The sequence below is a fragment of the Lathyrus oleraceus genome, chromosome 6 (assembly GCF_024323335.1).
Source record: "Lathyrus oleraceus cultivar Zhongwan6 chromosome 6, CAAS_Psat_ZW6_1.0, whole genome shotgun sequence".
NCBI classification, from domain to species: Eukaryota; Viridiplantae; Streptophyta; class Magnoliopsida; order Fabales; family Fabaceae; genus Lathyrus; species Lathyrus oleraceus.
Genome location: NC_066584.1, coordinates 102,098,552 through 102,122,058, shown reverse-complemented (window position 1 = coordinate 102,122,058; position 23,507 = coordinate 102,098,552). Strand labels below are relative to the sequence as shown.

The 23,507-nt window shown below is 34.8% G+C and overlaps 1 protein-coding gene across 1 annotated transcript; it reads right to left on the bottom strand.

The window, feature by feature from the left end:
- Nucleotides 1-17,034: 17,034 nt before the first annotated feature.
- LOC127093992 (probable LRR receptor-like serine/threonine-protein kinase At1g67720) lies at nucleotides 17,035-21,649 on the bottom strand. The gene is made up of 13 exons (XM_051032875.1): nucleotides 21,482-21,649; nucleotides 20,559-21,090; nucleotides 19,971-20,476; nucleotides 19,651-19,855; nucleotides 19,497-19,565; nucleotides 19,340-19,411; nucleotides 19,106-19,174; nucleotides 18,820-18,974; nucleotides 18,492-18,727; nucleotides 18,218-18,413; nucleotides 17,951-18,137; nucleotides 17,727-17,862; nucleotides 17,035-17,558 (listed from the first exon to the last, which is right to left on the bottom strand). The coding sequence occupies exons 1-13, from the start codon at nucleotides 21,555-21,557 to the stop codon at nucleotides 17,235-17,237; spliced, it is 2,763 nt and encodes a 920-aa protein (XP_050888832.1). The 5' UTR covers nucleotides 21,558-21,649; the 3' UTR covers nucleotides 17,035-17,234.
- Between the last annotated feature and the right edge of the window lie 1,858 nt (nucleotides 21,650-23,507).

The window sequence follows — 23,507 nt, the reverse complement described above, 5'->3', positions numbered from 1 at the left end:
AGGAAGTTCTTAAGTTACTTGAGGCAGGTATAATCTACCAGATCTCGGATAGTAAGTGGGTGAGCCCTGTGCATGTAGTACCTAAAAAGGGAGGCATCACAATCATACAAAACGATAAAGCGATCATGTAGCAAAACGATTAGAAGGAGGATGGCGGATGTGTATAGATTATAGAAAATTAAATAAAGCAACCAGGAAGGATCATTTCCCTTTACCGTTTATAGACCAGATGTTGGAGTGTCTAGCCAGACACTCTTACTTCTGCTATTTAGATGGATACTCTAGATTCTTCCAAATACCTATCCACCCCGGAGATCAAGAAAAAACTATCTTTACATGCCCTTATGGAACTTTTGCCTACAGACGAATGCCATTCGGCCTCTGTAACGCCCCAGCTACTTTCCAACGCTGCATGATGTCAATCTTTGCAGATTACTTGGATGGTATCATGGAAGTGTTTATGGATGATTTCTCGGTTTGCGGATTCGATTTCCAAAATTGTCTCGCTAACCTTGAGAAAATCCTGGAGAGATGCGTGGAGGTGAACCTCGTGCTAAATTGGGAAAAATGTCATTTCATGGTGACCGAAGGAATTGTTTTAGGACATATAGTTTCCAAAAAAGGTATAGAGGTAGATAGAGCTAAAATAGAAGTTATAGAAAACCTAAAACCACCCAAAACTATCAGAGAAGTCCGAAGCTTTCTTGGACACGCTGGATTCTATCGGCGTTTTATCAAGGACTTCTCCAAAATAACTAAACCTTTAACTGGACTTTTAATGAAAGATGCTGAATTCACTTTCGATGAAAAATGTAATAACGCATTTAATCTTTTAAAACAAGCATTAGTATCAGCACCTATTATGAAACCCCCTGATTGGTCAGAACCTTTTGAGATAATGTGCGATGCTAGTGATTATGCGGTTGGAGTAGTTCTAGGACAAAGGAAAGATAAAAAATTACATGCCATTTATTATGCCAGTAGAACCATAGACGCTGCCCAACTTAACTACGCAACAACTGAAAAAGAATTACTCGCTATAGCTTTCGCTATAGAAAAATTTAGATCTTATCTAGTAGGAGCAAAAATTATAGTTTACATTGATCATGCTGTCATTCGTTACCTATTAAGTAAAAAAGATGCCAAGCCCGGGTTACTCCGATGGATTTTATTACTACAAGAGTTTGATTTAGGTATAAGAGATAAAAAAGGCATTGAAAATGTAGTAGCCGGTCACCTTTCTAGGCTAAAACACCTAAAACCAGATTTAGTACCTATAAATGATGATTCCGCCTATGATAGACTGATAGCTAGACTAGAAACCATCTAAGACGATAACCTAGGCCCACATGAGCACTCCCAAAATACCTTAGCAGTAAGTAACGTACCATGGTATGCAGACTTTGTTAATTACCTAGCCGCTGATATCATACCCCCTGATCTTGACTACCACCGCAAGAAGAAATTCTTCCACGATGTGAGAAACTTCTATTGGGATGAACCACTCCTTTTCAAAAGGGGTAAAGATGGCATTTTTCGCCGTTGCGTTCGAGAAGAAGAGGTAAACAATATAATAGAGCATTGTCATTCTGCACCCTATGGTGGACATGCGAGCACCTCTAAGACATACGCCAAGATTCTTCAAGCTGGCATATTCTGGCCTACCATGTGGCGTAATGTCTACGCTTTCATTGTCAAATATGATAGATGCCAACGCACTGGAAACATTTCAAGGCGTGACGAAATGCCTCTAAGAAACATTCAGGAAGTAGAACTCTTCGACGTTTGGGGTATAGATTTTATGGGACCTTTCCCACCATCCTTAGGAAACAGGTATATCTTAGTAGCTGTAGACTATGTGTCTAAGTGGATTGAAGTTATAGTTGCACCCACAAACGATACTAGGGTTGTGATTAAACTGTTTAAAAACTATATATTCCCTAGATTTGGAACACCACGTTTAGTCATAAGCGATGGAGGATCACACTTCATATCGAGGATATTTGACAAACTTTTAAGAAAATATGGAGTTAGGCATAGAGTAGCCACACCATACCACCCACAGACTAGTGGCCAAGTGGAAGTATCTAATAGGGAGATAAAATAAATCCTAGAGAAAACTATTTCTATCTCTAGGAGAGACTGGTCTCAAAAGCTTCAAGAAGCATTATGGGCCTACCGAACCGCTTTCAAAACCCCTATAGGAACAACTCCCTACCAACTAGTCTATGGAAAATCCTGTCACTTACCGTTCGAATTAGAGCATAAGGCCTATTGGGCCATTAAAACTTTGAATTTAGACTACCTGACCGCTGGTAAGAAGCGTATCCTTGACATTCACAAACTAGAAGAACTTAGGCAATCTGCCTACGAGAATGCAAAAATATAAAAAGAGAGAACAAAAGCCTGGCACGACAAAAGGATAGTAAAGAAAAACTTCAATATAGACGATCATGTTCTCCTTTTTAACTCTAGGTTACGACTCTTCCCTGGGAAGCTGCGCTCAAGATGGACTGGCCCTTTCGAAGTATCCAAGATTCTGAGATCCGGAGCCGTAGAGATCAAGAACGAAACATGTAGCCCATTCATTGTAAATGGACAAAGATTGAAGCTCTACGAAGGAGGAGACATTCCAACATACTACTCAAGCCACACCCTGATTGATCCACCGATTCCTACTACTACAGGTGTATAAATTCTAATCGTTAAGCTAATGACGTTAAACAAGCACTGCGTGGGAGGCAACCCATGGTTTTTCATTTTACTTTTTCGTATTTATTTTATTTTATTTTATTTTTATTTTCACCGAGACTAAATATTTGAGTGGTTTGTATTTTCAGGATCACTTTCTTAACTTCTACAGGATGCAGGATTTCGATGATATGCACGTAGCCTATAGAGATGATGCTCAGAGGGAGCGCTACATCGCTCTTTATCAGCGCCCTATGGTGCCCACACGTTATCCTGATCAGCATTGCATGGAGGCACTGGGCATTGAGCCGAGTATCCGACTTTTGAGCCACCAGCTTCACTGGGAAGAGTTCGTTGACGACTTGAGTAACACCTACAGGAACTTGACATTGGAGTTCCTCAGTTCATTCGATTATGACCCATACTCTGGACCAGATGGGTATGCTGCTTTCATGCTCTTTGGAGTTGAGTACTCTTTCAGCCAGAAAGAGTTCGGTGACGTATTGGGTTTCCAGACCACTCCTGATGCTATCCCGGAGACACCTATGGGATATTTTCTGGGTAAGGAAGTGGAGAAGGTTTGGAGTGATATATCAGGTGGTGGAAGCCAGGATCCATCTACGCAGCTGTCTCAGGTTATACATAACCCTGCTTTTAGATACTTCCAGATGATATTGGCACATTCCTTCCTAGGAAAGCCGGATGCTGAGACATTACTGAGTGAAGAGGAGATCTTCCTACTATTTTGTGCATCCCAGTCTCGACCAGTAGCATGTGGGAACTTTCTGTTATGTGGCCTGAGCGGTGTTTCCAGATCGACCGAAGGAGTCATCCATGTGGGAGGGATCGTTATACAGATTGTTATCGCTTTAGGTCTATCTCGCAAGCTGTTACATCTCTAGACCTACTGTGGGTACACTACCATGGACATCGACTTCTGTTTGACCAGAGGGTTGATGAGGAAAGCCTCTTTCCACCCATGTCAGTTCTGATTGCTAGTCGACAGCAAAGCTATTCATTATTTCACACTACCTGATCCTATGATGACTAGTGTGCATGACCCATCGAATTGGAGTTATGCTCTGGAAGGCCAGGGAGAGACCATCGAGGAGCCGAGATCACCACCCATCGCTGAGTACACGCCTACACCACCTTCTCCCAGGATCACTGTATTCTCTAACAATCTATCATTGCAGACCCCAGACATCCGCACCCAGATTGCAGAGTGTCGTAGAGAGATTGCAGAGCTTAGACACGAGGTGGCTGACCTTACCTTACACATGGGAGTATCTGATCTCACCCACGCTACCGAGGCCGACTGTTTATACTAGGAGATCGCAGAGCTCAGGCAGGAGGTAGCCATGCTTCGTGGATCTACTCAGGAAGACGACATCCCTACTATATGATCTCACCATTTCATCTTATTTTATCTCTTTTTATGCTTATTTTCTCGCATTTACATAACTCATTCTATATCATCGCATTTGGGATATTTTACCAACTATGTCTACACATTGATATTTCTACTTTTATATATATATATATATATATATATATATATATATATATATATATATATATATATATATATATATATATATATATATATATATATATATATGCCTTATGTTTGTTTATTTTATTGACATTTTTTTGTTTATTTATTTATTAATCTAATGTTTAAATTTTTTTATTTTATTTTTTACTTTTATAAAATTATGCAAGCCAATGATACTAGGAAATCACAAGACAAATGGCTAGAGAGCAAAGGCGTGATGACCTACTCTCTACCATCCAACAACAACTGGAGGATAACATGAGCTTCATGCAAGAATCGCAGCGGAGGACAGATAGATCTTATGATACTGTTTTACAGTCCCTGCTTACGATTACAAATACGCAAGCCCGTCAGTAACAATACCACCATCAACATATTTCACTCATCGAAGCCACTCAAGGTTCCATTTTGGGTAACCTTCGAGAGGCGAGGACCGCTCAGGATGCCTTGCAGGCCAGGATGGTTCAGCGAGACCGTCGTCGTACCCGATCCTGTCGTCCACCTTAGGATGGCGAAGGCACCAGTGGTCAGCAGTAGGTTGTCAGGTAACTCTTCCCTTATCTTATTTCGAAACATTGAGGACAATGTTCGGTGTGGGAGGAGCCTTTATCGCTTTTCTTTGCTGTTTTCAGTTAGTTTGTTCATTTCCTTTGCTATTTTTAGATAGTTTGTTTACCTTTATTGCTTTTTGTTTACTTTATTTTATTTTGCTTTTAGTTTACGTGTCTTAGATAATGCATGAGTCTGATGAGTCACCAAATATAGTGTATCTTTAGTACAGTCTAATCTCCTCATACCTTTAGCCTTACCAAAATTTTTTGCAAAAGAAAACAGTGTTATTCTGAAATTTTTTGGGTTTTAAAGACGGGTTTGAGTAAGGATGCGGTGACTTGGGAGAACTTTTTGAAACATCAGTATTATTTTAGCACCATAGACTTCGTAAATATTACAATCATTCCCGAAACCCCATATACCATGGCCTTAATCATCATTTCAGTATAAGTCCTCAGTAGTTTATCTCAGCAGTCAGCTCCGGCCTACGCATCCTCTACGTAGGGGACCGATGCAAATAAGTGAATGATCCAGCAAAATAAATAAAAGAAAGCAAAACGGCAACTCAGGTATAGGTGACCCTCACAAAGTCATTTAAACCAAAGAATTGTAAAAATTAGCTACAAAAAGAAAAAGAAAAACTTACCTGCTGTTAGTTGGTTCAGAGGTATCTGACACTGAACTCGGTAGGGCGGATTACGATCTGATCCCCCACAACTGCAGTTGGGTCAAATAAAAGGGTTTACACATATCTATGTGACAGAAACCCCATGTTTAGATCATAATCACTAACAGGTCACTCTGCTATGAAGCATGTACGGATAACGGGCTTAATGTGATTGCGCCTGAATGAAAAGGACACAAAAAGAGATGAAGAGGCAGGCCTATGTATTGTGGAATAATATGGGTTGATTAATATAGGAATGAAGTTGATGTCCGTATTTGCGGATTAGTGTCATCATGATACCCTTAGTTCACTCAATTAGTACCTATCACTGCATCCCGACTTGAACTTAGAACCTTTTTGACCTGAAGCACTCGTTTACACCAGTTTTTCTTCTATGAACTTTTTAGTGTTTTACTTGAGGACAAGCAAAGGTTTAAGTGAGGGAGAGTTTGATGACACTGAAATTCACCGTATTTTTGTAGTTTTATTGTCATTTTGTGGTGTTATTACTATGTTTATCTTTGTTTTCAGGTTTTTACTTTAATCGGAGCCCCGATCGAGAAAAGGAGTGAAAAAGAGCTAAAAACCCTAAAATTCAACATTTTGTACTTGTGGCTCCCACTGTGCCTGGCGCCATAGACCCCGCCATGACGTGTCCTAGCTCAACTTCCCTCAACTGCCATGTTCCCCACTACTTCCACTAAGGCGCCTCAGATTGGCCTTGTGGCGGGCGCCATGGCCTTGTGGCGGGTGCCACAAGAGGAAAAGTTTTCCCTCCCATTTTCAAGTTGAAGGGCATCTTTGTCATTTCCATCTTTTTAGTTGCTTATAAATAGAAACTCGAATTCACTTCTTTAGACATCCAAACTTAGAACAGAGGCAAACTCAGAGCAAAATTTGTTTCACCTAGGCATATATTCAGTATTTTAAAGTGGTAATCGCTTCGCATTGGGGTGTTACAACAATTGTGTAATCGAGTTTTATGATCGAGTCTGTAATCGAGTTTGGAGCACTTTGGAAGGAAGTTAATCCTGCCGCCATTTTCATTTCCTCTTTGCATTTTTTTCAATCCTCCGATTGGAGCAGGTTTTTATTACTTTTCTTTTATCTATTTATTTCCCGCACTCGCTTTACTTTATTTATTTCCCGCACTCGCTTTACTTTATTTATTTCCCGCACTCGCTTTACTTTATTTATTTTCCCGCACTCGCTTTACTTTATTTATTTCCCGCACTCGCTTTACTTTATTTATTTTCCGCACTCGCACTACTTTTATTTATTTTCCGCACTCGCACTACTTTTATTTAAATTAATGCACTTTTACTTTATCATGTCTAACTAAATCTATAAGGTTAGAATGTAAGGATCGTAATTGAACCGATAATCCGTACAATTGTTCGTAGAAACACTTAAGGGCTATTTTAACTTTCAACTTAAGTTTTCCCGCACTTAATTTCCGTTGGGTAAGATCGAAAGTCGTCCAACATCTTTTTAAATTTAATTGTTTTTAACTACTTCAAAAACAACGAAAGCGCTTTGTTTAGTTCATTAGGAGTTTTTAACTTAAAAAGAAAAGAGATTTTAAAACTATTTTCGGACGCGTTTATAAGTTTAGAGTCTGGTTCGTGAGAACCTCTTTTGGTTAAGAAATCCAGATTAAAATACTTTTCAACTTAGTCAAGATACTATATTTCTTAAAAATAGGTTTACTACTCTAACGCAATGCGCGCCTTTTTATAAGTGACAATAAGAGGGTTTGATTAGGGAGTACAACTCGGTTCTGAATACACGAAAGCGACAGTTCCTGTTAAATTAGTTCTTTTCAAAGTAGGAAACACTGCCCATAAGTAGCTCTATTAGCAAGTACCTGGATTATTAATTGATTATGTGAATTACATTCGAGTCTGTCTTTATAAATTGAACTTTATTCAACACTTTACTTTTCATTGCACACTCTAAAAACCCATATTTTGATTACCTAATATAAACACCATAACAATAGATAACGATAGATTGACACTTGGTCTCTGTGGATTCGACAATCTTTTATATTACTCTGACGCATTCGTATACTTGCGAAAAGTACGCATCAGCCATCTGTTGTCTTTTTCGTACATTTAAGTTGATGAGGAGGTTGGAACTCCGTTCGAAGCCTTATCTATTGCTGAGGTAAAGAAAATGGGGGCACTCATGTCTTCTTTCAAAGATGCTCAGAAAGCTATCAAGGCAGGCAGTACAGATTAGTGGGGCCGTATGGTAGAAATCTGCAAGAACAAGAACATAGCCAAATTAGGATTCCAGCAAGGGCCGTTCAATGTCAAAGCTGAAGAAATGCAATCAAGTTTCCGTAGCGGAGGGTTCATCCATGGTAATGAACAACACTCAACTGCTGTGACTGGAGGCGATGAGATGAAGACTGCGCCAATTTTGTGATGCATGGCAAGACTTGCAACAATTAGGTTGTTGTTGATGTTCCTGGTTTTCGAACTTTCTCTTTTAAAATTATAAAATCAAACTATTAACTTTATGCTGAACCACATTGATATTTAGATTATTATTACAAATAATAATAAACTAATGCATAAAAATATTAAAATATTTTTAAAATTAATAATATAATATAGATATGTTTTTAATTTACAAATATCAAATGCCGACAAAATTTTATGCTCAGAACTTTATTAAAAATATAATAGTCAATACTAAAAATATTCACTCCAATTTTTTTAAGTTTATGTTTCTTAGTGTAAATAATAATTTTTTTTTTGACTAAATGGACCTAAATATAACACTCAAGAAATAAAATACTATTTTCTACTACTATTAGATAAGTATGACATTATTTTATTTTAGAATTTTTTTCTTAAAATTAAAAATATATTTAAAATTGACTTTTGAAACTATTACAAGTTAGAATTATAAAGCATATTACTTTAAATATAATAAAAAACTTATTCAACTTTAAGAATTATACAAAAAAATACTATTTATTTCATGGGGCACAAATATATGTATAAATAACATATTTATTTACTATGTTATATCTTAATTATTTGACATTAGATGTTCTATATAAACCTCTGAAACTCTCCTAATAAGATTGATTCTTATTTCTGCTTTTGATATTGAAGCTATTTGAAATGGCTAAGTTTTCTTTCCTGTCAATTATCGTCCTTGCCTTCATTTTCTCAGGTATATTATTATTCAATCAAATTTTATAGCATTTCTCAGGTATATTATTATTAACACTATTCAAGGAAATACAAGTTTTTCAATTATGTTATTATTTTCACAAATAGTTTTTTTAATTTAATTTTGTTTTTTATTTTATTTTATTACAGTTATAACAATGACAATTAGTGCAAAAGAATGTGTCGTTTCTCGTGAAGGTCAATGTCTTCTTGCAGCATGTGGAGAATGGTGTTTTCAAGCATATAAAGGTCATGGAACCTGCGTTAGTGGAAGTGGAGACCCCTCTACTTATAAATGTGTTTGCATATATAATTGTTCCACTTAGAACAAAAATGTCACAATGGTGACTATTTTTAATGTTAATTTGTATTGAAATAAAGTGAATAAATTCTAGAGAATTACAGTTACAAAATTCTATTTAAGTGTTTCTTATACTTGTTGCGATTGAGAACATGAAATCAAATTCTTATGTCATTTTTTGGTGTAATATTCTTTAAAACAAAGAAGAGAAAATGTTAATAAATTTTACCTCAATAAAGTTAGATGTTGTGATATAGGCTAAATACCAGATTTAATAATAATTTTGTTTTTCTAAAAAAAGTTTTTATTTTAATCATTTCATAGATATGATTTTGATTTTGATTTTATTGGCTTTTTTTTTTATATAAAAAATAGTATCATAAGTTTGACTATATAACTAAAGATATTAATTAACTAGTGATAAAAGTCTATGCATTTTTGCATTATTATTTGTAGTTAATTCAACCATACATATGTTTACAAATTTATTAAAAATCATTTTTCAGAAATTATACCCAAAAATAGTTTTTTTTTTTATATTTTGACTGTTATTTATTTGTCTTAATTATAATTTTGACTATCTATTATTAAAGTTAACTTGTGAAACTAAACTTCAATTTTAAATTCAAATAATTTAGGTTTCATTTCACTTATTTATTATTAAAATTGATGTTATATATATATATATATATATATATATATATATATATATATATATATATATATATATATATATATATATATATATATATATATATTCTAATAAATGTATTAGTCGTTACGATAGTTATTTAGGTTTAGTTTAGTTTGTTACTCAAGACTCAAGGAAACTATCTTGTATATATATCTTGTATTCATTCAATAGAAAGTTAAGTCAAATGTTCAAATACAACATCATACTTAAATTGTATTATGATATCACTAGTGTGGGCAGCTAGAAGATCCTTCTTCTTCATCGATTTTCCATTTGAACTTCAACAATGAAGACTCATGATCATGACACCTCCTCCACAACACAAAACAACAACAACATGATACATGACAACAATAACAATCAAAACACAATAATCAATCCATAAAGAATTCAGACCTTGGTCAATCCAACTTATATTATCTTCATCATGCCGAAAATCCTAGTGCAATCCTTGTTTCTCCACCATTATCAGAGAATAACTATGAATCTTGGAGCCATTTAATGATAAGAGCACTTTTGATCAAGAACAAAATCAAATTCATTAATAGAAAACTCATGGCACCTCAAGAAGACTATCCTTTCTTGGATATCTGCATCGCTCTCACCTGAAATTACTCAAAGCACCATTTATGTCGACGATGCAGCCTAGCTTTGGACGGATATGTAAAACCGGTTCTCAAAGAGTGATCATTTTCACCTATCCGATCTTATGCGACAAATTCATTCCATGTGCCAAGGTGACAAATCAGCGACTGCATATTTTAATACTTGAAGACTCTTTGGGAAGATTTTGAGACCCTTAGAATTCTCCCAAATTGTACTAGTGGAATTCATCTCACTATCAAGAAGCAACAATGTATGATGTATGTTATCTGTTTCTTGAAAGGTCTGAATGACAACTTCAACCATGTCAAATCTCAAATCTTCATGGTCGAGCCTCTCTCTGATGTCACCATGGTTTTTTCATCCATCTTGTAACAAAAACGTTAATTAACCTCTCCAATCACTTCTAAATCCTCCAAGATTCTTATGGAAAACTCAAATAATCCTCAAGCTAATGGCATATTTCCTCATAAATCAGGCAAAGGTCGTAGTAAACCAAGTTTTCAATGCAAGAATTCATTCAACTCCAAAGTTTGTTCCTTCTATGGCAAAATAGATCACACCATTGATACTTGCTACTTCAAACATGGATATCCATTGGGCTTCAAGTTCAAAGATAAAATCGGATTCTCCAATAATGTGATGCATGTGATGAGGCTCATTCTCCATCTGCAAATAATGTTGATCATCCTACCAACAAAGTTGACATGACTCCTGAAGTGTAGAATAAGCTGATATCATTGCTCAATAAGATTGAATCCTCACATATTTGTGATCCTCACATCATACATGCATTATCTTCAGGCTTGATTCATCCTTCAATTCATGTCACATGCAATTCTTTGAACAATAATTGGATCATTGATACAAGAGAAACGGGCCGCATTTGTTCCTCTCTTAATCTCTTCTATTATCATCACTCTATTTAACCTATTATTATCAAGATGCCTAATGGATCACATATTTCACCCACAATCTCTGGAACTGTTAAATTGAATGACACCTTAACCCTACACAATGTTTTTTTTTGTTCCCGAATTCAATTGCAATCTTATTTCTGCATGCCAATTATCATCTTATAACAAATGTAATCTTTTATCATTGATCTTGTATTATTCATGAACAACATTCATTGAGGATTATTAGGCTTGCTAAAGTTCATAATAATTTGTACATTCTAAGGAAAGAATACTTCTTAGCATTTTGCTATCATACTGATTTAAATGCAACTCGAAGTAATTCTAATGCTGAAAATATGTTTAGTCATTGGCATCATAGACTTGGAAATCCATCTCATAATGTACTAAAATCCATTCAGCAAGGATTTTCCATTACATGTGATCATGTTAATTCTATTTGTGACAATTGTGACTATGCCAAGAAAACTAAACTTTCTTTTCCATTGAGTAATACTCAAACTACATATTATTTTGAACAAATCCACGTGGACATTTGGGGCCTTTCACACCCTCATATGTCCACGGTCACTCTTATTTTTAAACGATTGTAGATGACTTCACTAGACATACTTGGGACTTCCTCGTGAAAAGAAAATACGAGACAAAACCCTTGATCGTGCAATTCATCAACTTGGCTCATACTCAATTTGGAAAGATCATCAAGAATATCATATCAAATAATGGCAATGAATACATTCTGGATAATTATTTCAAAGAAAATGGCATCGTTCATCAAAAAACATGCATAGAAACTCCATAAAAAAATATTGTTGCAGAAAGAAAACACATGCATATTCTTAATGTTCCAAGAGCCACCATGTTTCAATCCAACCTACCAAAGCTTTTTTGGAACTTTGCTAGCACTCATGCAATCTACTTGATAAATAGACTATTGTCATATCCCAATTTTGCATATGTTCCTTTTTATATTTTTGAAAAACATTTCATTTCTAATTGGTAAGATAACTTAGTTGGCAGTAAGAGGAGGACTTCATGCATATGGTCCTGGGTTTGAATCCTTCCAAGAGTTACTATATTTATACAACATGATAATCTACCTGTGATGTCATCCCTGTAACCTAATACATATATTAGTCAAGCATCTAAAAACATTGAGGTGCTCACACCATTTAAGCTATATGAAGCATATTCAAATCAGATGGATGCCACCACATATCTTGAAAAAATTACAATAACAAAGTCGTTATTATCCACTAATAATCTAAAATACTCTCTTAGTAGAAATAGAAACCACAAGGAGTGTTCTGGAGTCCATTCATTCTATAAATAGGGGTTCACCTTCTAACTATGATCACATAATCAATTCTCCTACTTTCTATATACATTCACGTTACCTTACTTTGACATAAAAATATCTTTGTCGGTACACCCATCACCTAAAGAAGAAGCATATAAGAAGCATGTGAAGCATACAAGAAGCGTATGATGGGATCGAAGCACCACATCTTCTAATTATATCCATTGTTGTGAAGGTTACATACCTCAAAAAATTATTTAGGAATATTGGTGCCTCGTTAAAAGATTACTCATACATAAAAAATCTAACATCATGGAGATAATTAAAAGTCGAACTCCACCAAAACCATTACATGGTGATCCAAGTTATGAAGGTCACAACTCCTAGAGTAGTGAATCCAAGCGCAAGATTTCATCATCTCAAAAGTGTGTCAATGGAGACAAATGTCTTACCCCTAATGTTCTCAATCATCAACAAGAAACTAGGTAGAAAGGTCCAATAAGTGTGACATATTGAACCATAACATCATGGACGTGACGAACAAACAGGTATAGAACACCATAGGCGTGATTGAAGTTCATACCAAGCGGCTCGATAAGAGGTTATAACTAATAAGAAGAGCACATGACATAAATATAAGTGTGACATATTGAACCATAACATCATGGACGTGACGAACAAACAGGTATAGAACACCATAGGCGTGATTGAAGTTCATACCAAGCGGCCCGATAAGAGGTTATAACTAATAAGAAGAGCATGTGATATAAATAACCACCTTTTATTTGGAGGCCTAAAAGTTAGCCCCAACAAGTGAGGCCCAAGGCCTGATCGTACCAAGCAACATAATTTATTGTTGATTTTAATATCTTATCTACTTTTATTTGATCATAACATATTGAATAAGATCTACCATGTTTTTACATGAATAAAACTTTTAATGAATAATTTTAAATCAATTTTTTAAAATAATATTTGCTTTTTAATATAATTCTTAAATTATATAAATATAATAAATAATTGTTTTTTATTATGTAATTATTTACATAAAATTAATAAATTTAATTCGCAAGATGATAAAAAGTAACATGATAATTTTTTAATATTAATTAAGAACTAAATCAACAAAAATATATTTTAAAGATTAATAATTAATTTTGTATTAACTAGAGATTAAACTGAAGCAAAAATTTAAAAATTCATTAATGATTTGTTTTATTTTAAAATAAAAAATTAATACAATTTTATAAATATATATTTTTATTTTTAAAAAAAAATATTTTAAATTTTGTCTTAGGCCTCCTAATTTGTTGGGTCGGTCTTGAGGACGATGCTATGACACCTTTGCTAGCTCGTGGTCAGGAAGCAAAATATATTCCCTAGGTGTGTCGAGATGAAGGGAATTTTTTAATCCACCTTATATATTCCTTACACACCATACAAAAATACTAAATTGTCGTCCAGATTTCAGAGATATATCTCCGGACGCATCAAATTCTGATTAAACGTTAAAGTATTTTGGAGATGCATCTCCGTAATAATTTAAAATGTATACCATGCATCACACTCAAAAGTCATTTTACAATTTTATTGTACCGAAGATGCATCTTCGTTTATTTTATGGAGATGTATCTCTGTAACGTATCAGAACATAACTCTTCATGTTATGTCTTGTTTACGTGTATTCAAATAAAGATTTAAACCATACAAGCGATACGCAAAAAATGACGTACATAAGTCCAGATGCTCCAAAAATGTCATATATAAATAAAAGTTCAATAAATATAAAAAAGTTGAGAACAACGATAAAGTAGCATGATGTCAAAATAAAATACAATAAATAGTACTATTACTATATACTAATGCAATACTGTGTATGTCTGGCTACAACACATTTGCCTCCTCGGGCTCCTTTACGTCCTCGACCATCAATCTCACCGTCCTCCGGCGCTGTCTTCGATACATCAATGCCCATCCGTCATGATGGCATCCAGGACCTGCCTCACATCGTACCCATCAGGGACGATACCTCTGTCAATGCCCGTCTACGCAATCTCCATAATGCAACGACATCTAGGTCAGACATCCTCAACATGAACTAACTGTGATTGATCCTCCTCTAGCATCTCATGATGAGCTGACCTCGATGGATCTTCTAGAGAAGCATGCACCATGTACGGATGTGAAACCCTGAAAAACCATCTGATATACCCTTTGACGTTGCTCTAGTCGCTCCAGGCTATGATACTTTGTGCCTCCTCCGATACTAGATGATTATCATAATCATCAAACATGTCATTTATTTGTCTATATGTCAAAGCAGGAGGAGTAGAGACAACATGGTGTCTGGGAATGGTCTAAGTGTAGCCAAACTACCGGATGACGCGCTCAGGCAGATGAGGAGCAGTGAGATGCGATCTGCAGGCCAACCATCCAGAGTATAGAACTATCTCGTCAAATGGTCGCGTCTGACGGTGATTGACATAACTGTTGAAATGCATGTCCTCGACAACCAAATGGTTAAGATACACTCTTAAAGGCCCAGCCGCTTGGTTCCCTCTGAATGGGGAAAATCATTAGCACACAACATATCCTCAATGTAAGTCTCAACACTCACCCAACTGGAGATGCGCGAGAAGTGCGAGAGGATCCAAGTCTGAAATGAAAAGTTCGGAAACACACGAATTATCAGTAACGACTTTGCAAATATGAAGTGAAAATAACAAAGAAATATTAAAAGACCAATAATTATTACTGTCAATAGTGGGATGTTGCCTGTGACATGCTTCGTCTTTCACATAGAACCCTCTCTCAACTTCGAGTACAGGTGGACCAAACAAGCGCACCCCGGTTTGTACTCATGTATCTGCTCAAAAGCCTGGAAGTACCGTAGGTAGACGACATATGTATAAGTGAAACTCTTGTTAATGCCAACCAAATATAGCAGGTATGCTCTCATAGCATGCGCTCCGTGGAGACCCATCTGCTCGGCATCACATGTAGCCCGATGTGCTCTCTAGATCTCATATGTGTATATTTTTTTCAGGTATTCAAATCTAGCATGTGTCCGCTGGTCCTATCTAACTCCTTATTCGTCTCCCTTGGGTCAGCCCCCAAATAGTCTACCAACATCTCGAGTGCCTCGTCTTTGGTAATCCTCCCATGATTTATGAGTCTTCCCTTAATCAGAAGATGTAGCAAATGCGAGACATCGTCGAGTGTGATAGACATCTCACCAAGCGGGAGATGAAATAATGAGGTCTCTGAGTGCCATCTCTCCACGAATGCATTAAGCATCTCGTGGTTGATCGTAGTATAATCGGTCATGCACAAGTCCTTTAGGCCAGATAAGGACAAAATTGCCTGAAACAAATCCTCATTCGACTGAGGCAAGACAATAATGTTATGTCAGTGGTTAATAAACTTATACGGATCACGCTCCTAAAAAAATAAAAAAAATAATGTCATACATTTGTCAATTAAAATTAACATAAATAAAAAAGAATGAATCCAACTAATGTTGCCTCTTCGTCCCATATATGTATGGCAGTATGGTCTGGATACAGAGACAGTAATGACTAATCTACAAAGCCTTCTCCAAATGTCTCAGGCTCAGCATCTGCAACAGCCTCACCCCTGGAAGTGGCACTAGATCAACAACATCAGCATTAGGAGGTGACACAGACTCAAAAGCATCTACAGTAAGAGGTGGCACTGGTGAATCGGGTACTTCAGGCCTCTCCAAAAGTTTTCGCAACTCAACAATTGTGTTAGTGGCGATAATGTACCCATGTAATCCCAAAATAAAACGATTTGATCATCCATTTCAGCCAACAAACGTGTAATACACTATATCGAAACTATCATACATGCAATTTCTACTCATTTCTAACCTTAATCATCAATTTCTATTCATTTACACAAAAATTCAAAAACTTATCAAAAACTCAAAAAACTTACAAATTTAAAATTTTCTTCAGGATTGGATGATGTTTTTGATGTTGATTGAAATTTTCTTGAACTTTGTTGTTTGATTTTTGAGTTGGTAATGAGAAAAAATTTGAGAGATTTTGAATTGATTTTGAGCAAATGAGAAATAAAGAAGGAGAAGGATCTGACGCAATTTAACTTTCAAAATATTTCGGATACATTTCCAGAATATTTCAACGTTAACCGATCCTTAAATGTATCCGAAGATTCATATTCAAAATCTATAGATATTTATGTATTTTCTCGTGATGGTTAAGAAATATTAATGATACATTAAGAAAATCCCTGAGAGGAAATATAACAAAGATGAACATAATTCAACCCCCTTCGTAGAAGATATCAACAAGAAGCAATATAGAGACAATTTCGACTTCAAGTATTGAAGAATATGATGGCAAGATACACTAACGGGAGCACCACACTTTCTTCAATGTAGAATGAAACCCCAACGAGTATATGACGTTATGAAGTGCATTCTTTTCTCTGTGTACTCTACATAGGTTTGAGATTTTGTGGTTCTCTCAGTTCCCAAAGAGGTCCATTACGTAGTGCAAATAGATGGTCAAGATGTTTGTCTCCAAGGCAAAAGCAACATGTTTCTCTCAATTCTTTCATGGATCATTTTAAAAATTTACAAAAGTAAACATATTTAATCCATAAAAAATACCTAACATATACTACTACAATATACAAGAAGGAAAAAGAGAGGGAGAGAAAACATTCAAAATTGTGCCATTCCATTACAGTTAATGACACTATTCTATTCTCCTCTATCGTGCAGTAGGGCGTGCAATGGAATCATCAATCGCGAGGTAATTCTCCGTAGCAGCGAGATCCATAGAACCCATGTTAATCGAAGAATGAACTGAATTTCTCGTCATCTCATCCGAAACACTCTCCACTTCTCTTTCAATCGCAATTGCGTCTTGAATTTCCTTCACAACTTCTGAAATCGATGGCCGCATGTGTCCATGAGGTTGAACGCACATCAACGCTTTCTCCGCGATTTTCCACATCGATTGTAGATCATAGCCGTTGTGCAATGCTGGATCAATTATACCTTGTATATCACCACTCTCAATATGCAATTTCGCCTGTCACATAATTGATTTTGATCAGGTAAATCTATATCAACAGACACCAGAGACACGACACAGATACTGACTCGTTTCAGACACCTGACACAGACATACTTTTTTTCACAGGTATCTGCACTACAGAGATATCAACAATAATATGATTATAGAGAAATTAAAACTCACCCATTGGACTATGTTTCTGCAATTAGCACCAAAACTGTCATTAGATATTGCTTCTTGACCTGATATGAGTTCAAGAAGAATTACACCAAAACTATAAATATCACTCTTGTCAGTCAACTGCTGAGAAATATAGTACCTGTTAGAGAAAAGTTACAATGATAAGTGCTTTTTTTGGTTAAGTTAATCAACTTAAGGAAACAAGCGAAATCAAGTTAAGGCCTTACTCGGGATCCAGATATCCCACTGTACCGCGAACTATGCTAGATACATGGGAGACTCCGTCAACATTGAGTTTCGAAAGACCAAAATCTGAAACCTTAGCTCTCATGTGTCTGTCTAGAAGAATGTTGCTGCTTTTTAGGTCTCTGTGGATAACTGCAGGGACACATCCTGTGTGAAGATACTCAATACCTGAATTACGCAACCATAAATCAGTTAATACATCGGCATTGGTATTAACTATTAAGACAGTAGTCTTCAATGATATAAACCTTTAGCAGAATCTTCGGCGATTTCAAGTCGCTGAATCCAATTGATACTCCGTCCGTGTGTTAACGGGCCATAAAGATGTTCCTTGAGAGTTCCGTTATGCATGAACTCATAAATAAGCATACTGTTTCCTTCTTCTCGGCAATAACCAAGAAGCTGCACCAGGTTTCTGTGATGTATTCTTGACAAAAGACTCACCTGAATCACAAGATTGAAGCAAAAGTGTAACTCGAAAATTGACCGAATGCTGCAAAGTGGTTAATAAAATGCACCTACCTCATTAGAGAATTCTTTTTTGCCTTGATAGGTATTACTAGTTAAAACTTTAACTGCTATCTCTTTTCCATTTGTCTGTTTCCCATAGTAAACAACTCCAAAACCTCCGGAACCAATTTTTTTCTCGAAATTATTCGTAGAGATTTTAATTTCAGAAAAACTGAAGCAGTGAGCAACTTCTGCATGACCATCATTCTTAGATTCCAGGTTTTGAGTAGCGAGCGAAATTAGGTGGTCTGCGAAGAGTGCAAACAAGAACATCAGGTACTTGTACTACCATCTCAATTCTCAAAAAGAAATTAGATGTAATTTTGATTTAGAACCTTACCTTGATCATAATATTTTGTCTTTCCTTTATGCATAAACAAGCAAGATATAATAGTAGCTAAAAGTAAAATGGCGGCTCCAGCTGCTGAACCAATAATCACATACAATTGGTCTTTTTTTCTACTTCCTTTATGAAGATCATAGTTTCCAGAGTAGCTGTTGAGGACAGAAAAAAAGTTGTTGTTGTTGATGTGTAAATATCGTGAACTTAGAAAAAATGTATTGATCCATTTGAAGTGTTTCGAAGAAAAAGGATCAGCATGGTGTAATGCAAAAACAATACTCACTTTAAAACCAAATTTTTGCTCAAAAGTTCTGATGGTACGGTTCCAGATAACATATTGTTCTGAACATACCTGCAATGCAACGGTTATAAGCACAATATAAATATCAAACAAATGAATATTTAGAATGATGATAACTTGACTGTTATTAAACCATGACGTATGAGAGGGCACGCACGCGCACTATCGCTGCATTCATATGTGACATTTGGATGTATAAAGTGTGAGATAGCTTACAGTTCCCTCAAATTCGGAAGGTTCCCCAAAGAGGCTGGCAGCACACCTGCCAAGTGGTTGTTCTCAAGATGACTGCAAAAGAAAAAAGTGGTTGCAGTTAAATTAAAACTCAAAAACTGAAAAACTGAATCATGAGGATGAACTTATCAGCAATTACATGATCTTTAAGTCTGTGCATCCGGTGAAATCTGGTACGGGGCCTGTCAGCATATTCCCATCAAGCCATCTGCATTCGCAACACAAGCTTAATATACAAAACTCGAGACATCAGAAGTTCACTGAAGTCGAATAAGAAAGTAATATAAACTTACAGTTCAACCAGACCAGTCAATTTAGCAATGTCCAAAGGAATATCGCCCGTCAAGTTTTTCCCGGACAACAAAATCGAAACTATTCTCGGCTGTTGATCTGAGCTACATAGGATCCATGACCACGGGACAGGTAAACACGGATCACCCCCTTCGTTTGCCCAATCTTTCGAAGAGTACTGAGAAACCACACTAGATATAGCTTCTCCTGCAAGCCATCCAATCCAAGTAAACTACATACATGAATCACGATGCTTCCGGAAAAAAAAATTGACAGAATACTCGTTGTACTGCAATAGACATATCATGAGGCAGATACTTACCATCAGGAGAACCATCGTTTTTCTCTAGATACTTATTAATCTCCATGGCATTTAGAAGAGGACCTCTAGAAGAATCAGCTGTTTTGCCTAATTTAAACGACATTACAAACGGTAGCGATATATTGTTAAATCCAGGTTCATAAACACGATATTTTCCTAGCGCATTCTCTTCAATATTTACCACGGCTTTACTAATATCAGCCTGGCCTGGAAGTACTAGCCTGAATTTTCTTGATTCGTTTTTAGGAAAATCTTCTATCTCTGCAAGATAGCTGTAAGCTCTTCCAATAGCAGGAAAACCCTCCAAGTTCAACCGGTACGTTAGAGATCCATTCGTACCTACTACCGCGGTCTGCATTACTTTCAACGGTGGCATTTCATCTCTGTTGACATCAATGGATACATTGGTGGAAATTTTCTCAGTTCCATCAGCAACATCGACGAGGTAATTCGCTTTCTTGACAGAATCTGACTCCCAAATTCTATCAAACGGGTCATCGGGATACCTGATATAGCAGAAACAAACATACACTTTCAAAACCAAAACAATAACTATAACTACGCAGAAAACACGTTCGTCCTTAATACCTGATTGCCTCATCAGTCTCTGCACCGAAATTTATTCTTGCAGAGAGACTGAGGTAGAAATGTTCCTCATAGAACGAAAAATAAACCGAACCATTGAATTGTCTAAGTTCAAGCGTAGATATGAACGGCTTCCCCGTTGTTGCATTCGATAGACAGACACTAACAGTAGGACTTGAAGCCAAAAATATAATTTCTCTTACTTCTGTCGTATTCGCATCCGATATAACAATAGTAGACCATTGAGTAGCCCCAATCGAAATATCGAATTTCGGATAAACATTGTTGTTATCAAAATTTCCATACAAGAATGTTGCCCTCAGTAGATACCTTGTCCTGCTAACAACATCAAGTGTGTAGCAGTATTTTCTAGAATCAGCAGGAAAGTTTCGAAGCGTCGTGTATTGCTTCCGTGTCTCATTCGCAACCGAAATCGCGCTTATTTCTCCGTAAGCCATTCCATCATCAGGACTCCATTGAAGACCAATTTCATCAGTGAAATTTTTATCACCTCCACAGTCCAAACTCACAAAACCTGTTCAACAAGGCAAATATCATCACAATTTAAAAGCATAGATAACAAAAACAACAACCAAGCCTTATTCCAGAAAGAGGGGTCGGCTACATGGATCAAATATCGCCATAATGTTCTATACAGGATCAACTTTAAAATAGAATTGAAGAACAATGATACTAATCATATAAAGATCCACCTCAAGTTCCATAATGTATAGATATGTAACATGTTGATGGTAAATTACAGAAAGACAGAATCTTTGGAAATGAAAAACAAAGGAATTGGTAAAGTTATAATAGGCCAGAACATGGAAAAGAAGGAACAATATTAACAAGAACCAATGCAAGAGAAGAAATGGAAGAGAGAAAAAAAAGGATTAGAAGAAAAAGAAGAGAGTAGTAGTAGGTACCTGGCATCTGAGCAGAAGAAAAAGTGAAGAAAAGTAGGAAGATGAATGAGAGAGAGGAAAGGAAGAAAGGTTCCATTTGAAACTATGGAGAATTGTTCAGTGAGAATGATAAATCAAGAATGACACTGAAAAACACAAGCAATATAATGGTTTAAAAAAGATTATTATATATAATAATATTATAGTATTTCTAATGGAAATGAGTTATAGTATACTTTGGTATATATTTTAATGTCTCTGCAGAGATTTGAGCATAAGGACCCACATAAAGTAGTTGTTGTATTGTACTATTATACTATACACAAATCATATTTATCTTTTAGAAGAACCCTATCTTTTAATCATATACATATCATGTACATAATCATATTTAGATAATTCAAGTAAATGATTGAAATGTAATTAAAGAGTTTTTGTTAGAATAATTTATTTTTAAGATTTTTTTTTTAATAAAAATTGTGTTTGTTGAGAAATTAATCCCTCCAAAATGAACGTCAAAGATTTTTGAAAGATTTAAATTTAAAAATAAATTCGACCAAATCATTACTATTAAAATTTTAATGCTGAGAATCAGAAAGAAAAGAATATACAAAATATTCTTCAAAAATATGTTATTTTAAAATTCAAATGTTTGACAATTAATATTCTCCAACAATATAAAAACTATTTATATGGAAAATGTAATAAATACTTAAAATATTTAGATTAAAGATGGTAAATATTTCTATTATATTTTAGAATTATTCTTTGATGTTTCACGTTGACTTGAGTGTTGTTAAAATATAATATATGGTCACTTTTAAATTGTATGAGTTATTTTATATGCTTTAATTTAATTTGGCATGTAAAATTAAAATATATTTAAACATTTTATGTAAATTTAATTTTGCTTAAGTTAACCATGAAGAATTTAATTACTTCCAACATATATGGCATTATTTTTATTGTTGAACCTTATATGAACTTTGCTCTTTTCCTTAAAAATTTGGTTAGGTTTAAAATGAAATTATTTGTTCTTTAACATTGGGGATTATGTTTTTGCCTAACTTGTGGTGTTTTTGTGTAAGACACCTTAATCCCGTGGTCTTTGTCAATGATGACCAAGATATCTCTCTTTTGATTTTGATTGATCGTGGAGGTTTTAAATTTGGTATATTTGCAATTTATGCCTCAACCAAATAGTTTAATTATTATAAAAATATTCTAATTAACCACTTGATTTTCACGTCACAGCCAGGACGGAGGCATTTACAAAGAAGTGGGATACAAAGAAGTGGTGGTTAGTGCTCTCACTATCTTTTAATATTTATTTATGATTAATATTATTTTTTATATGAATACATACATTTTAATTAAAATATATACATGCTATTTTATATTAAATGTAAGTTTAATTAATCTAAAATAAAGACTATTATAGGACACATTCGGTAAAAGTGACATAAATTTTAACATCTCTTTAATATTATTTTTGTAGTTCTTTTTAATTATATAATAATAATAATAATAATATATTATATTATATTATATTAAAATTTAAAAGTTTAAAATTATAGCAGTATCAACTTTTTTATATAAAATTTAAAATTTGCATATTATCATGAGAGTTATATTTAAAATTGCTAAAATTTTAATTGTTGATGATTTTTACGAATATAAATATCTTCAAAATTTAATGTGGAATTTTGTCTCAAAATATTATATTTTCACTTTTTTTAATCTTAAAATAATTATAATTTTTGAGTATTTATATAATATATATTTATTATTATATTTTTATTTATTAAATTTTAATTTACATATGTTAATTATAATTAAAAAATATATTTTGATCAATAATATTAATTTTATCATTAAATATAACTATTTTATAAAAAGTTACACAAAACTTAAATGTAATATTTAAAGTTAAATAGAAAAATATTTATATAAATTGCCCTCTTTATTAAAAAGTTCTGACTCCGTCACTGGCCACGACCATTCATTATCGATGTGGAATAATCACGCGGCAGAAACATCTGTGGCA